This window comes from Symsagittifera roscoffensis, chromosome 4 (assembly GCF_963678635.1).
Source record: "Symsagittifera roscoffensis chromosome 4, txSymRosc1.1, whole genome shotgun sequence".
NCBI lineage: Eukaryota > Metazoa > Xenacoelomorpha > Acoela > Convolutidae > Symsagittifera > Symsagittifera roscoffensis.
Window position 1 is genome coordinate 70,338,323 of NC_087065.1, and position 16,545 is coordinate 70,354,867.

At 38.0% G+C, this 16,545-nt stretch overlaps 1 protein-coding gene across 5 annotated transcripts in view; it reads right to left on the bottom strand.

The window, feature by feature from the left end:
• Positions 1-16,545, bottom strand: part of LOC134845305 (coiled-coil domain-containing protein 180-like) — a 95,624-nt gene that overhangs the window by 22,632 nt on the left and 56,447 nt on the right. For 3 of the 5 annotated variants that reach the window (XM_063862276.1, XM_063862272.1, XM_063862277.1), the window contains 8 exons: positions 13,753-13,835; positions 13,198-13,395; positions 12,728-12,757; positions 11,706-11,720; positions 11,088-11,229; positions 10,579-10,722; positions 9,857-10,015; positions 7,152-7,286 (listed from right to left, as the gene is read on the bottom strand). In XM_063862276.1, the coding sequence (XP_063718346.1) occupies positions 7,152-7,286; positions 9,857-10,015; positions 10,579-10,722; positions 11,088-11,229; positions 11,706-11,720; positions 12,728-12,757; positions 13,198-13,395; positions 13,753-13,835 (906 nt within the window). The remainder of the gene's footprint in view (positions 1-7,151; positions 7,287-9,856; positions 10,016-10,578; positions 10,723-11,087; positions 11,230-11,705; positions 11,721-12,727; positions 12,758-13,197; positions 13,396-13,752; positions 13,836-16,545) is intronic. The other 2 variants (XM_063862274.1, XM_063862275.1) reach the window with 2 other exon arrangements.

Here is a 16,545-nt window from a genome sequence, read left to right on the forward strand (position 1 = left end):
TGGACACTAACTCTTTGTGCCTCTCCTGATTATTGGTGCACTTACATTGACGCCTGAGTTCCAAATGTCTAGAGTGGACACTAACTCTTTGTGCCTCTCCTGTTTATTGGTGAACTTACATTGACGCCTGAGTCGCAAATGTCAATAGTGGACACTATCTTTTTGTGTCTTTCATGTTCATCGATGGATTTACACTGACGCCTAAATTGCTAATGTCTATGATCGACACCATCTCTTTGTATCTCTCCTCTTCAATGGCGGACTTATATTGATGCCTGAGTTGCAAATGTCTAATGTGGACACCATATTTGTGTCTCTCCTGTTCATTGGTGGACTTACATTGACGCCTGAGTTGCAAATGTCTATAGTGGACACTAACTCGTTGTGTCTCTACTGTTCATTGGTGCACTTACATTGACGCCTGAGTCGCAAATGTCAATAGTGGACACTAACTCTTTGTGCCTCTCCTGATTATTGGCGGACTTATATTGATGCCTGAGTTGCAAATGTCTAATGTGGACACCAAATTTGTGTCTCTCCTGTTCATTGGTGGACTTACATTGACGCCTGAGTTGCAAATGTCTATAGTGGACACTATCTCTTTGTGTCTCTGCAGTTTATTGGTGCGCTTACATTGACGCCTGAGTTGCAAATGTCTATAGTGGACACTAACTCGTTGTGTCTCTACTGTTCATTGGTGCACTTACATTGACGCCTGAGTCGCAAATGTCAATAGTGGACACTAACACTTTGTGCCTCTCCTGATTATTGGTGCACTTACAATGACGCCTGAATTGCAAATGTCTATAGTGGACACAAACTCTTTGTGTCTCTGCTGTTTATTGATGCAAATACTTTGACGCCTCAGTTGCAAATGTCTAGAGTGGACACTAACTCGTTGTGCCTCTCCTGTTTATTGGTGAACTTACATTGACGCCTGAGTCGCAAATGTCAATAGTGGACACTATTTCTTTGTGTCTCTGCAGTTTATTGGTGCACTTACATTGACGCCTGAGTTGCAAATCTCTATAGTGGACAGTATCTCTTTGTGCCTCTCTTGTTTATTGGTGCACTTACATTGACGCCTCAGTTGCAAATGTCTATAGTGGACACTATCTCTTTGTGTCTCTGCAGTTTATTGGTGCGCTTACATTGACGCCTGAGTTGCAAATGTCTATAGTGGACACTAACTCGTTGTGTCTCTACTGTTCATTGGTGCACTTACATTGACGCCTGAGTCGCAAATGTCAATAGTGGACACTAACTTTTTGTGCCTCTCCTGATTATTGGTGCACTTACATTGACGCCTGAATTGCAAATGTCTATAGTGGACACTATCTCTTTGTGTCTCTGCAGTTTATTGCTGCACTTACATTGACGCCTGAGTTGCAAATGTCTATAGTGCACACTATTTCTTTGTGTCTCTGCAGTTTATTGGTGCACTTACATTGACGCCTAAGTTGCAAATGTCTGTAGTGGACACTAACTCTTTTCCTTTTTGTCTCTCCTGCTTATTGGTGCACTTACATTGACGCCTGAGTTGCAAATCTCTATAGTGGACAGTATCTCTTTGTGCCTCTCTTGTTTATTGGTGCACTTACATTGACGCCTCAGTTGCAAATGTCTATAGTGGACACTATCTCTTTGTGTCTCTGCTATTTAATGGTGCACTTACATTGACGCCCGAGTTGCGAATGTCAATAGTGGACACTATCTCTTTGTGCCTCTCCAGTTTATTGGTGCAATTAAATTGACGCCTGAGTTCAATTTTCTAAAGTGGACACTATCTCTTGGTGTCTCTCATGTTCAATGGTGTACTTACATTGACGCCTGAGTTGCAAATGTCTATAGTGGACACTATCTTTTTGTGTCTCTGCTGTTCAGTGCTGGAATAACATTGACGCCTGAGTTGCAAATGTCTATACTAGACACTAACTCTTTTCCTTTTTGTCTCTCCTGCTTATTGGTGCACTTACGTTGACACCCGAGTTGCAAATGTCAATAGTGGACAGTATCTCTTTGTGCCTCTCCTGTTTATTGGTGCACTTACATTGACGCCTCAGTTGCAAATGTCTATAGTGGACACTATGTCTTTGTGTCTCTGCTATTTAATGGTGCACTTACATTGACGCCGAGTTGCGAATGTCAATAGTGGACACTATCTCTTTGTGCCTCTCCTGTTTATTGGTGTACTTACATTGACGCCCGAGTTGCAAATGTCAATAGTGGACAGTTTCTCTTTGTGACTCTACTGTTTATTGGTGCACTTACATTGACGCCTCAGTTGCAAATGTCTATAGTTGACACTATCTCTTTGTGTCTCTGCTATTTAATGGTGCACTTACGTTGACGCCTGAATTGCAAATGTCTATAGTGGACACTATCTCTTTGTGTCTCTGCAGTTTATTGGTGCACTTACATTGACGCCTGAGTTCCAAATGTCTAGAGTGGACACTAACTCTTTGTGCCTCTCCTGTTTATTGGTGAACTTACATTGACGCCTGAGTCGCAAATGTCAATAGTGGACACTATCTTTTTGTGTCTTTCATGTTCATCGATGGATTTACACTGACGCCTAAATTGCTAATGTCTATGATCGACACCATCTCTTTGTATCTCTCCTGTTCAATGGCGGACTTACATTGATGCCTGAGTTGCAAATGTCTAATGTGGACACTATATTTGTGTCTCTCCTGTTCATTGGTGGACTTACATTGACGCCTGAGTTGCAAATGTCTATAGTGGACACTAACTAGTTGTGTCTCTACTGTTCATTGGTGCACTTACATTGACGCCTGAGTCGCAAATGTCAATAGTGGACACTAACTCTTTGTGCCTCTCCTGATTATTGGTGCACTTACATTGACGCCTGAGTTCCAAATGTCTAGAGTGGACACTAACTCTTTGTGCCTCTCCTGTTTATTGGTGAACTTACATTGACGCCTGAGTCGCAAATGTCAATAGTGGACACTATCTTTTTGTGTCTTTCATGTTCATCGATGGATTTACACTGACGCCTAAATTGCTAATGTCTATGATCGACACCATCTCTTTGTATCTCTCCTCTTCAATGGCGGACTTATATTGATGCCTGAGTTGCAAATGTCTAATGTGGACACCATATTTGTGTCTCTCCTGTTCATTGGTGGACTTACATTGACGCCTGAGTTGCAAATGTCTATAGTGGACACTAACTCGTTGTGTCTCTACTGTTCATTGGTGCACTTACATTGACGCCTGAGTCGCAAATGTCAATAGTGGACACTAACTCTTTGTGCCTCTCCTGATTATTGGCGGACTTATATTGATGCCTGAGTTGCAAATGTCTAATGTGGACACCAAATTTGTATCTCTCCTGTTCATTGGTGGACTTACATTGACGCCTGAGTTGCAAATGTCTATAGTGGACACTATCTCTTTGTGTCTCTGCAGTTTATTGGTGCGCTTACATTGACGCCTGAGTTGCAAATGTCTATAGTGGACACTAACTCGTTGTGTCTCTACTGTTCATTGGTGCACTTACATTGACGCCTGAGTCGCAAATGTCAATAGTGGACACTAACACTTTGTGCCTCTCCTGATTATTGGTGCACTTACAATGACGCCTGAATTGCAAATGTCTATAGTGGACACAAACTCTTTGTGTCTCTGCTGTTTATTGATGCAAATACTTTGACGCCTCAGTTGCAAATGTCTAGAGTGGACACTAACTCGTTGTGCCTCTCCTGTTTATTGGTGAACTTACATTGACGCCTGAGTCGCAAATGTCAATAGTGGACACTACCTTTTTGTGTCTTTCATGTTCATCGATGGATTTACACTGACGCCTAAATTGCTAATGTCTATGATCGACACCATCTCTTTGTATTTCTCCTGTTCAATGGCGGACTTACATTGATGCCTGAGTTGCAAATTTCTAATGTGGACACCATATTTGTGTCTCTCCTGTTCATTGGTGGACTTACATTGACGCCTGAGTTGCAAATGTCTATAGTGGACACTAACTCGTTGTGTCTCTACTGTTCATTGGTGCACTTACATTGACGCCTGAGTCGCAAATGTCAATAGTGGACACTAACTTTTTGTGCCTCTCCTGATTATTGGTGCACTTACATTGACGCCTGAATTGCAAATGTCTATAGTGGACACTATCTCTTTGTGTCTCTGCAGTTTATTGCTGCACTTACATTGACGCCTGAGTTGCAAATGTCTATAGTGCACACTATTTCTTTGTGTCTCTGCAGTTTATTGGTGCACTTACATTGACGCCTAAGTTGCAAATGTCTGTAGTGGACACTAACTCTTTTCCTTTTTGTCTCTCCTGCTTATTGGTGCACTTACATTGACGCCTGAGTTGCAAATCTCTATAGTGGACAGTATCTCTTTGTGCCTCTCTTGTTTATTGGTGCACTTACATTGACGCCTCAGTTGCAAATGTCTATAGTGGACACTATCTCTTTGTGTCTCTGCTATTTAATGGTGCACTTACATTGACGCCCGAGTTGCGAATGTCAATAGTGGACACTATCTCTTTGTGCCTCTCCAGTTTATTGGTGCAATTAAATTGACGCCTGAGTTCAATTTTCTAAAGTGGACACTATCTCTTGGTGTCTCTCATGTTCAATGGTGTACTTACATTGACGCCTGAGTTGCAAATGTCTATAGTGGACACTATCTTTTTGTGTCTCTGCTGTTCAGTGCTGGAATAACATTGACGCCTGAGTTGCAAATGTCTATACTAGACACTAACTCTTTTCCTTTTTGTCTCTCCTGCTTATTGGTGCACTTACGTTGACACCCGAGTTGCAAATGTCAATAGTGGACAGTATCTCTTTGTGCCTCTCCTGTTTATTGGTGCACTTACATTGACGCCTCAGTTGCAAATGTCTATAGTGGACACTATGTCTTTGTGTCTCTGCTATTTAATGGTGCACTTACATTGACGCCGAGTTGCGAATGTCAATAGTGGACACTATCTCTTTGTGCCTCTCCTGTTTATTGGTGTACTTACATTGACGCCCGAGTTGCAAATGTCAATAGTGGACAGTTTCTCTTTGTGACTCTACTGTTTATTGGTGCACTTACATTGACGCCTCAGTTGCAAATGTCTATAGTTGACACTATCTCTTTGTGTCTCTGCTATTTAATGGTGCACTTACATTGACGCCCGAGTTGCGATTGTCAATAGTGGACACTATCTCTTTGGCCCTCTCCTGTTTATTGGTGTACTTACATTGACGCCTGAGTTGCAAATGTCTATAGTGGACACTATCTCTTTGTGCCTCTCCTGTTTATTGGTGCACTTACATTGACGCCTCAGTTGCAAATGTCTATAGTGGACACTATGTCTTTGTGTCTCTGCTATTTAATGGTGCACTTACATTGACGCCGAGTTGCGAATGTCAATAGTGGACACTATCTCTTTGTGCCTCTCCTGTTTATTGTTGTACTTACATTGACGCCCGAGTTGCAAATGTCAATAGTGGACAGTATCTCTTTGTGACTCTACTGTTTATTGGTGCACTTACATTGACGCCTCAGTTGCAAATGTCTATAGTTGACACTATCTCTTTGTGTCTCTGCTATTTAATGGTGCACTTACATTGACGCCCGAGTTGCGATTGTCAATAGTGGACACTATCTCTTTGGCCCTCTCCTGTTTATTGGTGTACTTACATTGACGCCTGAGTTGCAAATGTCTATAGTGGACACTATCTCTTTGTGCCTCTCCTGTTTATTGGTGCACTTACATTGACGCATCAGTTGCAAATGTCTATAGTGGACACTATGTCTTTGTGTCTCTGCTATTTAATGGTGCACTTACATTGACGCCGAGTTGCGAATGTCAATAGTGGACACTATCTCTTTGTGCCTCTCCTGTTTATTGTTGTACTTACATTGACGCCCGAGTTGCAAATGTCAATAGTGGACAGTATCTCTTTGTGACTCTCCTGTTTATTGGTGCACTTACATTGACGCCTCAGTTGCAAATGTCTGTAGTGGACACTACCTCTTTGTGTCTCTGCTACTTAATGGTGCACTTACATTGACGCCCGAGTTGCGATTGTCAATAGTGGACACTATCTCTTTGGCCCTCTCCTGTCTATTGGTGTACTTACATTGACGCCCGAGTTGCAAATGTCAATAGTGGACAGTATCTCTTTGTGCCTCTCCTGTTTATTGGTGCACTTACATTGACGCCTCAGTTGCAAATGTCTATAGTGGACACTATCTCTTTGTGTCTCTGCTATTTAATGGTGCACTTACATTGACGCCCGAGTTGCGATTGTCAATAGTGGACACTATCTCTTTGGCCCTCTCCTGTTTATTGGTGTACTTACATTGACGCCTGAGTTGCAAATGTCTACAGTGGACACTATCTCTTTGTGCCTCTCCTGTTTATTGGTGCACTTACATTGACGCCTCAGTTGCAAATGTCTATAGTGGACACTGTCTTTGTGTCTCTGCTATTTAATGGTGCACTTACATTGACGCCGAGTTGCGAATGTCAATAGTGGACACTATCTCTTTGTGCCTCTCCTGTTTATTGTTGTACTTACATTGACGCCCGAGTTGCAAATGTCAATAGTGGACAGTATCTCTTTGTGACTCTCCTGTTTATTGGTGTACTTACATTGACGCCTGAGTTGCAAATGTCTATAGTGGACAATATCTCTTTGTGCCTCTCCTGTTTATTGGTGCACTTACATTGACGCCTCAGTTGCAAATGTCTAAAGTGGACACTATGTCTTTGTGTCTCTGCTATTTAATGGTGCACTTACATTGACGCCGAGTTGCGAATGTCAATAGTGGACACTATCTCTTTGTGCCTCTCCTGTTTATTGTTGTACTTACATTGACGCCCGAGTTGCAAATGTCAATAGTGGACAGTATCTCTTTGTGACTCTCCTGTTTATTGGTGCACTTACATTGACGCCTCAGTTGCAAATGTCTATAGTGGACACTATCTCTTTGTGCCTCTCCTGTTTATTGTTGTACTTACATTGACGCCCGAGTTGCAAATGTCAATAGTGGACAGTATCTCTTTGTGACTCTCCTGTTTATTGGTGCACTTACATTGACGCCTCAGTTGCAAATGTCTATAGTGGACACTATCTCTTTGGCCCTCTCCTGTTTATTGGTGTACTTACATTGACGCCTGAGTTGCAAATGTCTATAGTGGACACTATCTCTTTGTGTCTCTCTTGTTCAGCCCCATCCAACTGGCCCAATTGCACGACTCTATTCGGATGGCCCATCTCTGGGTGCAGCTTAGCCTCGAACTCCTAAAGAACAATCAAACACATCCTTAATTGAACGGTCGTTGTGAGATTCAATCAGTTAATAACTTAGTGGATTCGAAAACGTAAACAGTTCCGCCAAAGTCAAATAGAAACAAGGATAGCTGATTAATGTGCAAATCGCACAGAATGTTCCGATCATAGTTTTAAAAAATGCAACAACGTTTTTCAATGTATTGTTGTTTTTTTTTTCGGCGTTTTTTAATCATTTTTGTGAAATTCTTTGAGCGCCGTATTTTGAGCAACTGAATAATCACTTAGAATCAGTAGCGTGCCGACCGTCTCATACCTGTAATTCTATCTGCCAAAATTTCCCAAGAGTCCCATCCATTTTTGGCTAGCCAGCCTCAAAATTTATTTAAGCGCCAATGTAACTAAATTTGACGATTGCGCGCACCGAAAAAAAAAACAATTTTTAAAAATCTGATCAAAATCAAAGCGTCATTTTTAGCATGTTTTTTTGTCAAAAATTTGACAAAATAGGGTTCTTATAGTTATTTTTGAAGAACTCGAGAGATCAAAGTAATGAACCTAAAAAAAAGTCAAACAAATTTTTCAAAAGTTTCATATTTTCGAAAAACTGCCCAGCTGCGTTTGGTGGTAAATTGACACAGATCCTGCACAAAAAGACAACAAGACCGCACTTATCGAGGCGAAGCTCTGAATTTTCCGACTGCCTTTAACCTTTAAAGTTCTATGACTGTGTTCGCTTAAAAACAATTTGATGCAATTACCAAAATAACACTTTTTTTGAGAATTTTTTAAATCATCTCACCACACCTTATGTTAAATATAAAGTGATATTTTTCGCATATACCAAAGTACTAAATAGACCAAATAGCATGCCTCAATTCAGTTAGGAACAATTTCAAGACTGATTAAATCTCAGCTCAGGCAATTTTACACCAAGGCAATCTTTAAACCCCAAAAACCTAACAAAAAAAGCTCACAAGTAAGATACCCTTCTACATTTGAGCTCCGGATAACAATGCTTTTCAAATGGTATACAAATGCTGCCAAAAAGGGTTAGTTAAAAAGTCAAAATTTGTCCTGAGAAGTAAAAACAAAACAAACCCGAGCACAAACATTCCGTCACTTTCTTCGAACAATTACGACCGGTGGAAAAACGGATGATTTTATCCCGCACAAACAAATCAAAGATTGCAAATTATACTTGATTGTATACAGATTCGGCACTGATTGTATATAAAAGTAGATAAGTCAGCCTGTATATCAGGTCAAAGCCCTGAGAGTTCCGACCGCTCATTAACTGGTCCGGAATAGCTTTTGATTAATGAAATCTTGACACACTATGATCTTAGCGGCCTAAAATTCACAGTGTTTCAAAATTTGACTAGAGTGCGGAATTATTAAGACTTATTAGCTGGCTTCAAATCAACTTTGAACGATTTGTAGTGCGGGATAAATCGCCACGCGTAAATAATGCGCGTTACACTTTCGGTATCAAAGCATAAAACGAGCATTTTAGCTATACTTGAGCCAAATTAAAATAGTGGTGTTCGAACACGTCGGAGCGCAGAAAGATCCAGGGATCGATCCTCCGAGAGTAAATTTCTTTTGAAAGTTGGCCTGATTAAAAAACTACACCGAGCATATATATATATTCATCACTTTACTCAAAAGTCTGAACAATACGCTCATAACGAGAAGAATGAGTACAAAAAACCGAATTTCCAAAGATTGTAATATGGATTCGGATGTCCAACTTCAAAACAACTTCAAAATCTACTTATTGTTCCGACTTTCGGTACGAAAGTAACGGAATATTTGTGCTCGGGGTGGGTTTTTTTTTCTTCAGACAAATTTCGACTTTTTAACTGGCCATTTTTGACGGAATTTTTTTATATCATTCAAAAGATATCGTTGCCCTGAGCTCAAATTTGAAAAGATATTTCACCTGTGATCATTTTTCGTAAAGTTATGGTGGTTTAAAGATTGCCATTTTGGCCAATTTGGGACAATTAACTCGCGATATATTTCGCGCTATTAACGCGTAAGCGGAGAGTTAATCCGTCTTAAAATCGTTCCAAATTGGTTAAAAGAAGCTTATTTGTCATAATTGATTTGTTACAAGGAGCGAAATCTATCCTTTTGTACTTTGTATGGCGTGTGGGGAGATGATTTTCATAAAAAACTTCAAATTTTACAAAAAAAAAATTTTCATTTTATTTAATACATTTAATTTTTAATGTTATTACTGCTCCATAATACCTTAAAAGGCAGTCGGAACATTCAGGGCTTCGCCCTGATGCGAGCAGTCTTGTTTCAATTGCGTACATTATATCCTAAAAATCAGTTCTAAATTTCTTCAATTTTAAAATTACGCTAAAATAAGTTAGGTGGTCGTAGATCAAAAGGAATCTCTTTAAACATCCCCCACCCAAGTGAACATAGTAACGAATAAAGAAATAATTCTATGGTTAAGCATAGGTAAGCTTTGTACCTAGTAAAGAACCTCCCCCCTTTTACAAAAGGGGGAAATAGTTGAAGAGATCCATCAAAGGAAGTGTAATAAGCGAAGATGAAATACTAACCGATCGTTTCTTGGCTAGTAGCTCACTTTTCTCCAGCAACTCCGGACTGGGTTTCGTATCTCTCAGAGTTGCGATTCGCTCTTGGAAAAACTGTTTGATCACCAATTCGGGAACCAGAGACACCTTCGCCTCCAGGTCTCGGATCTGCTGTCGGAACTCCTGAATGGTATCCATGTTTAAACATGATCGACAGATCGTGAGAAGGATTATGTTACATGAAAACTGATTTAAGGAGAAAAAAAGTCTAGCCTTCAATAATTGAGTCCCTAAATGGAAATCAAAATCCAGTTATGGACATCATAATGAAGCTTGGTATCAAAAAACCAACAGTTTCGGAATACTCAAAACCAACAGTTTCGGAATACTCAATTTTCAATGTGTCTGCCTTATTTTGTAATTAACTGGAGTTGATAAGAGCCATTTATTATAAGAGCTGAAAGCCATTTATTATTAATACCCGAGTCGAGATTTTTCACCTAATTTGAAGCAAGATTTGAGCGGTTTGAGCGGTTTTTTTAGACAATTACGCTCAAAATCTTGCTTCAAAATGAGCGGTTCGAGCAGTTTTGCAACGGTTCATCTAAAAAAAAACGCTCAAAAACCGCGCAAGATTTGAGCGGTTTGTTAAGTATTATTGATATTGGCAACCAAATTTCAAATTGTGCCAAGATCAATTAACTCGGCCCAAATTGTGCGATGCTGGAGACTTGAATGACTTTTACCTGCAAAGTGTTGTTGTAGAAGTTCTCTGCCTGCGACTGGTAGTTCTGCAGCTTCGTGCCTATGACGTCAGCACACGAGTCAAACGAGTCCTGGATGGCCTGGGGTCGCGTGATGGCCCGGAGACCTTTGTTGCGGTAGTAAGACTAAATAAAAGTTTTAAAAAAATTCTATTTATATATTTTTTGAGCTAAAAAAAATGACTAAAAAATTGACCAAAAAAAATTGCCTTTTTTCGGCGCGCGTTCCCCCTCAAATTTAATTTAATTGGCGCCGAAAACGCTTGAACCGAAGAAAACTGTTGAATTTGATCAGCCAAAAATGGATGTCGTCAAGAATTGAGATAGGGGCGTTCAAAACCCCCACCCTCGGCACGCTACTGTTTGCATGCCTTTTAGACAACATCGCATTGAATATTTATTTGGGATATATTTTTTTGTTCTCAAGTCCTGAAAAATACATGTCTTAACATTTTCATAACTCTGGCTGCAATTATTACACGTGTACTCACATCTGATACGACTAGCATGCCTTCTAAGGTGTACTGGAGTATGCGCTGGATGTTGGCCTGGAAGTGGGTTCCCTCGGGACTCTTGTCTCCGAACACCAGGTACTTCTTGTCGAACCGGATCCCCTTGCTCCCTCTTCGAGTACTGCATGCATCAAACAATAAACATCAAGCAGTGGTAATATTAAATATACTTTACAAGTTTTGGCCCATTTTTCTTGTTACGACAGCATTTTTGAGAGTTCGAAAACGGTATCAAATGTATCAAATAAACCAATATCTTGAAATTAGAATTTTTACAATCGCATTTGATATTAGCATACGAAAAAAGGTCTTCACGAAATTACTTATATCAAACTTCAAGAAAAAGCAATTGCTAATTAAAATCAGAAATTCAGGTATGAAAATGCAGAAGAATACGATCAAACCGACATTATTCAGTCAATTTGAGGAGACGCTTTGCGGGATGCGCTTTGATGGCCAATTGATGTGATGATCTACAACTAAAGTTTCCAAGCTGTTCGCAGTTTTTTAAAAAATGACAATAGAAGCAGTTTCAGAGTTATATATCTAAAGTATGACCAGTAGTAAAAAAAAGCAGGATTTGGTATACTAACTGACCTGACATAAGTTGTGCTGGAACAACAACGCCTGAGTTAGACAAAAATTCAACTAAACTTTTTTGGACAAAAATCCGTTTAAACCAAAAACATGCTCGAACTACTCCAGGCAAAGTCAGAACATATCTGCTGGTAAAACAAAAACAGAAGTGATGTGTATCAAATAAATAGAACTCAACGAACCAAAATTCAACTAAATCCTTTTGGACTGACAAAATTGGTTTATAAGAAACACATGCTCAAACTACTCCTAAAAAAATCAGATAACATCGGCATGTAGAAAAAAATCCAAAATCAACTATCTAAATTAGACCACAGACATACACAAAAGATACCAGCTGATCGCTCTTCAAGCAAAATAATATTTTGCATTTGAAAGTTGGAAGAGAAATCTGTGTTTATCATGAAGGTTGTAAGTATTGCGATTGCGAACAAATCCTTATTTATTCCAGTCTTTCGGTGCGTTCAAAACATCCTGTAATCTTCAACCTTGAATTATAATTCAGATCTACATCTGAGATTATGATTATTAGCTCCTCAATTTGGTGCGCCTCTTAGTTTTCAACCAATCAGGGCTTTTTCAGCAAATGCAACCAAAAGTTCCAGATACTCCGGGACTTTTTAGTTCCAAGGGTTCCGTGTGCTAAAAAAAGCCCTCATAGGCTGAAAAATAGAAGAACCAAAATGTGGAGCTATTAAATACACTCTCAGTATATATGGATCAAAATCAAACCTCACGCTTGTAGAATACAAGCTGCTTTGAGCGGAATAAAAAACTGAGATTAATCAAAATTGATTCCATTAGCAATAACACTAGGCTTAACACATTGTAAAGATCTGCTAATGGTTATAATGATCTCCACCTCTCATGGCTTTTAATTAAACGAGGGATGTTTTTTTGAAGTAACTAAAAATCACAGTCACAAGTAAAGTTTCTTCTTCTTCAAGTGATTTCTTGCAATAGCTTCATTTTTTGCATTTTAAGTATGTTGAGGTCAATCAAAAAGTGCACACTAAATTTACCCTTTTAGAGGATTTGATTTGGAGGTTCGGCTGAAAGAAAGAAAAACATATTTTGAAAGCTAAGTCATACTTGATAATGTATTTATCAAACTTATCGCACTTAACTATATTAAACTTTTTTACGGTTGACACAGTTTTCGTCTCAAAACCTAATTGACAGTTTCCGTTTTAGTTCGGATCTCCTATTTCAATTTTTTAAAACTTTTTTTTATAAACTGTTTCGGTCTCTGGACTGGCAAGTTCGCAACAATAATCAGATTTTTCGATTTAAACCTTCCGAAGTAATCGACGAAAAAAATCGGTAATTAATACGGAATCTGGTATACTAAATTAAGACAGAATCCGTCACTTTTTCGTAGATTGCTAATTTTTACATCCTTTTTTCTTTGGCTAATTTTTAGATCCTTGTTTCGAAATAGAACCATGTGGACATTTTGTCTCCACTTAAATTAAATAATAATTTCACCCACCCAGTTAGTCCCTGCCCCCCTGAGGAGACCCTCTGTTTCGACCCACTGGCCGACTGGTCACTCATGTTGGTGCTCCTCCGACTCAGAGTGGCACGTGACTTCTCATCCCCAAGTCCCCCTCCCCCGTCTCCAGTTTTGCCCCCTCCTGATTCTGCCAGGGAAGCTTCTTGGTAGAGGGATAACTTTGTCTTTTGAGCACTGAAAACATGATAACTTCTTGCTAATTTTTTTAAAGTACAAATTGCGTGAAAAACTATAATTGGTGGATATCTGTGGACATTTTGGAGGGCCAAATAAAAAAAATCAATACATGGACATTAATGAAAGGCTGGGTCAAGTTTTTTTTCATCGTTTTGAAAACTCGCACAAAGTTTGCGTTTATTTATAAACCCTAAACCAATTTTTAGTTATAAACCAAACACCCATTTTTGAGACGCAGATTTTTTATCAATCAATTCTAACTCCAAATTAATAGCACTGTTTCACACAAACATATCATTACTTGCTTCTAAAGACTATCCGATACCAGTATAATGAAACAGAAACAGATGTTACTTGAATATGTTTTTCATCAGCCGCATGGTAGATTCGTCCTGGCTTTTCTTGGTCCCACTCTCGAAGAAACCCACTTTGCCCGGCTGAAAAATAGTTACAATACGTCAAAAATATCACAGAAAATAAAGTTCATTATTGATTAGGTGAGCCTTGATAAGCAAAGGACAGGGAAATAAGCAAGCTAATTTTTGAAGTCTGTTATATAAAAGTTTGGCATAGCTATTAGGTCAAATTGCACTGCAAACAAAGTTTCATGATGAAAGTTTAAAAATAACAAAATTTGGTATATTTAGTTTTCATCTCACATCATATAAAATACCTGATGAGGGAAACTCATAAAACTGTAAGGAAATATTGAACCATAAATGTTTCCTTTTTATCTTCAAAACGTTCAATGAAATGTTAACTAAGGAAAGCATGCTTAGAGCAAGAAAACTGAAAGTAAGAATCCTTAACCCTTTGAAGAAAACTTAAACATGCCAACTTTTTGAGCAATCCAGCCAATATGGTAGTAAAATTTGGGAAGTAACACCATTAAAAACAGCACATTTTGAAATTATTAATACAGGAATTTATAATTGCTCCAAAAAGTTTATAAAACTTTTTTAAAAAAGTTCCAGTCTAGCGAAAACAGCCTGAAAAGATCGAGCTTTTAATGAGAACAACTATCAAAGAAAATCCTCAGAAAATAAATAATAAAAATTAAACATTTGGAAAAAGCCAATGAAACAAATTAAACAAAAAAAAACATATTTATACGTTTTAATTGCTTTGAAACTACAACAAGGCTACTCGTATCAAGGTGAAGCCCTGAATATTCCGATCAAAAAATTTTTATGCCCCATTGAAAATATCGATTCCGAAAAACAAATTTATAAAAGATAATTTACCTCCGATCATTTTTTGCTAAGATCTGGGAGTTTGAAAATTGCCAACTTAGCCATGCTCTGGAAGAATTTATGCGCCCTTTGTAGATTTTATTCATAATGTTAAAAATGTAAACCAAGTTATTTATGCGTGGTGATATATCCCGCACAACAAAATTGTTATAAATTAAATTGAGGCTTTCTAATATGTCGTATTAATTTCGTACGACTCAATTTGTGAACGATTGGATATTGTCCAAAAATTGTAGTTTTTCATGATACTCTTTTCCCAAAAAATAATTCAATAATGATTAGGAGGCAATCGGAACATTCAAGGCTTTGCACTGATAAACGAGCAGTCTTGCTCTACTTTTAAAGTAATCGGAAGTTTTCTTACTCTCAATTTCGGGTCTGATTATTAATAATTTGTCAATTAAGAGTAATTGCGTATTTTAATTGCAGTTTTTTTTTCATAGGTAATGCAATGCGTAAGTAGCGACTCGCAATGACAAAATGACTAAAAACCGATTATCGACAGGAAAAAACACAGATTTCAGATCTGTTGTAATTCTATATAATAAAACATCGATTATGTAGTTTTGATAATCGATAATAATGCATTTTGTTTTGCAAAAGTTTTGTACTGTATATCTTCAATATATATCATTACCAAAACACACCACAGCTTTTTTCGGTATCAAATTTCATGCATACGATATAAAGATCGTATACAGATTACATACCGATTATCTAAAAATTGTCTGCAGATTATATACTGATTACATAAAGATTATATACAGACTATATACAGATTATATACAGATTTTATACAGACCATATACATATTATAAACAAATTTTATTCTGATTTTCTTAACATTTGCCATTCAAACAATATGAAAATATGGAAACAAAATTATAAGGTAGGCTTTTCGTTGCAAATCAATTTTAAATTAAGTATCTCCGCCAAAACATGAACATAGCCAACAAAGAGTTGGAAAAGAGCAAATGAACGCAAGTAAACAGAAAAAAAAACGGACTTCTTTTTTTGAAAAACTCTCAATTTTCGAATTTTAAAGAAAAAATGGGCGCCTTTTGACTGCTTTGAACTTCTAGAGCAATTAATGATTGGCAACTGATTGATAGAAATAAGCAATTTTGAGAAAAGAGGTTTAATAATTAAGGTTTTTAATTCGATGGGAAATCTGGATACTGAATTCCACTTTCGAAACAAGAATTTGACCACAATTTTAATGACTCTTACGCTTTTTTCTCTAAGATAGTGGAGTTATCAGAGGAAACGAGCTGAGCTTTAAAAATCGAGCAAATTTTAAAACTTTTCCTGAAAAAAAATCATCGCGACATAGATAAAAATTTCAACTACGTTCTTCGACTCTTTAAAACTGGAGAAAAAAAAACTTAAAGTATATCAAATAAATTTTTCAGCTTTGATATGAGTGCAGATCGTGTGAAATCAAATATGCTCTCACCAATTTCTATGTTTTTTAAAATCTCAAACTAGTACAAAAAATGAACTTTTCAGATAAGACAAACGATTAGATTAATACTATATAATCACAGTAAGAATCATAGAAAGAAAGTAAGAAAGAAAAACAACTGTCTGCTGGAAAAGCCAAACATAAAGCAAGCTAAGCGCATTGACATACATTCCAGGTAGACATCTGTTGCATCTTAGAAGTCTTCCTTTCCAGACTAGTCGACATGGACTCTAATCCAGACTGCGCATGAGGCTGCAACTGGCGAAAAAAAATCAATAAATTCGGTCTCTTTAACTACCGGGCATTTGTAAAACCTACAATTTTTAGAGAAGAGCAGCGAACATTACGAGGCCAAACTATGCACTGGATAGGCGCACAATTTTGGTCTGTGTAATCCTGGATTCCAGAGACAAATCTTTAAACATGTTA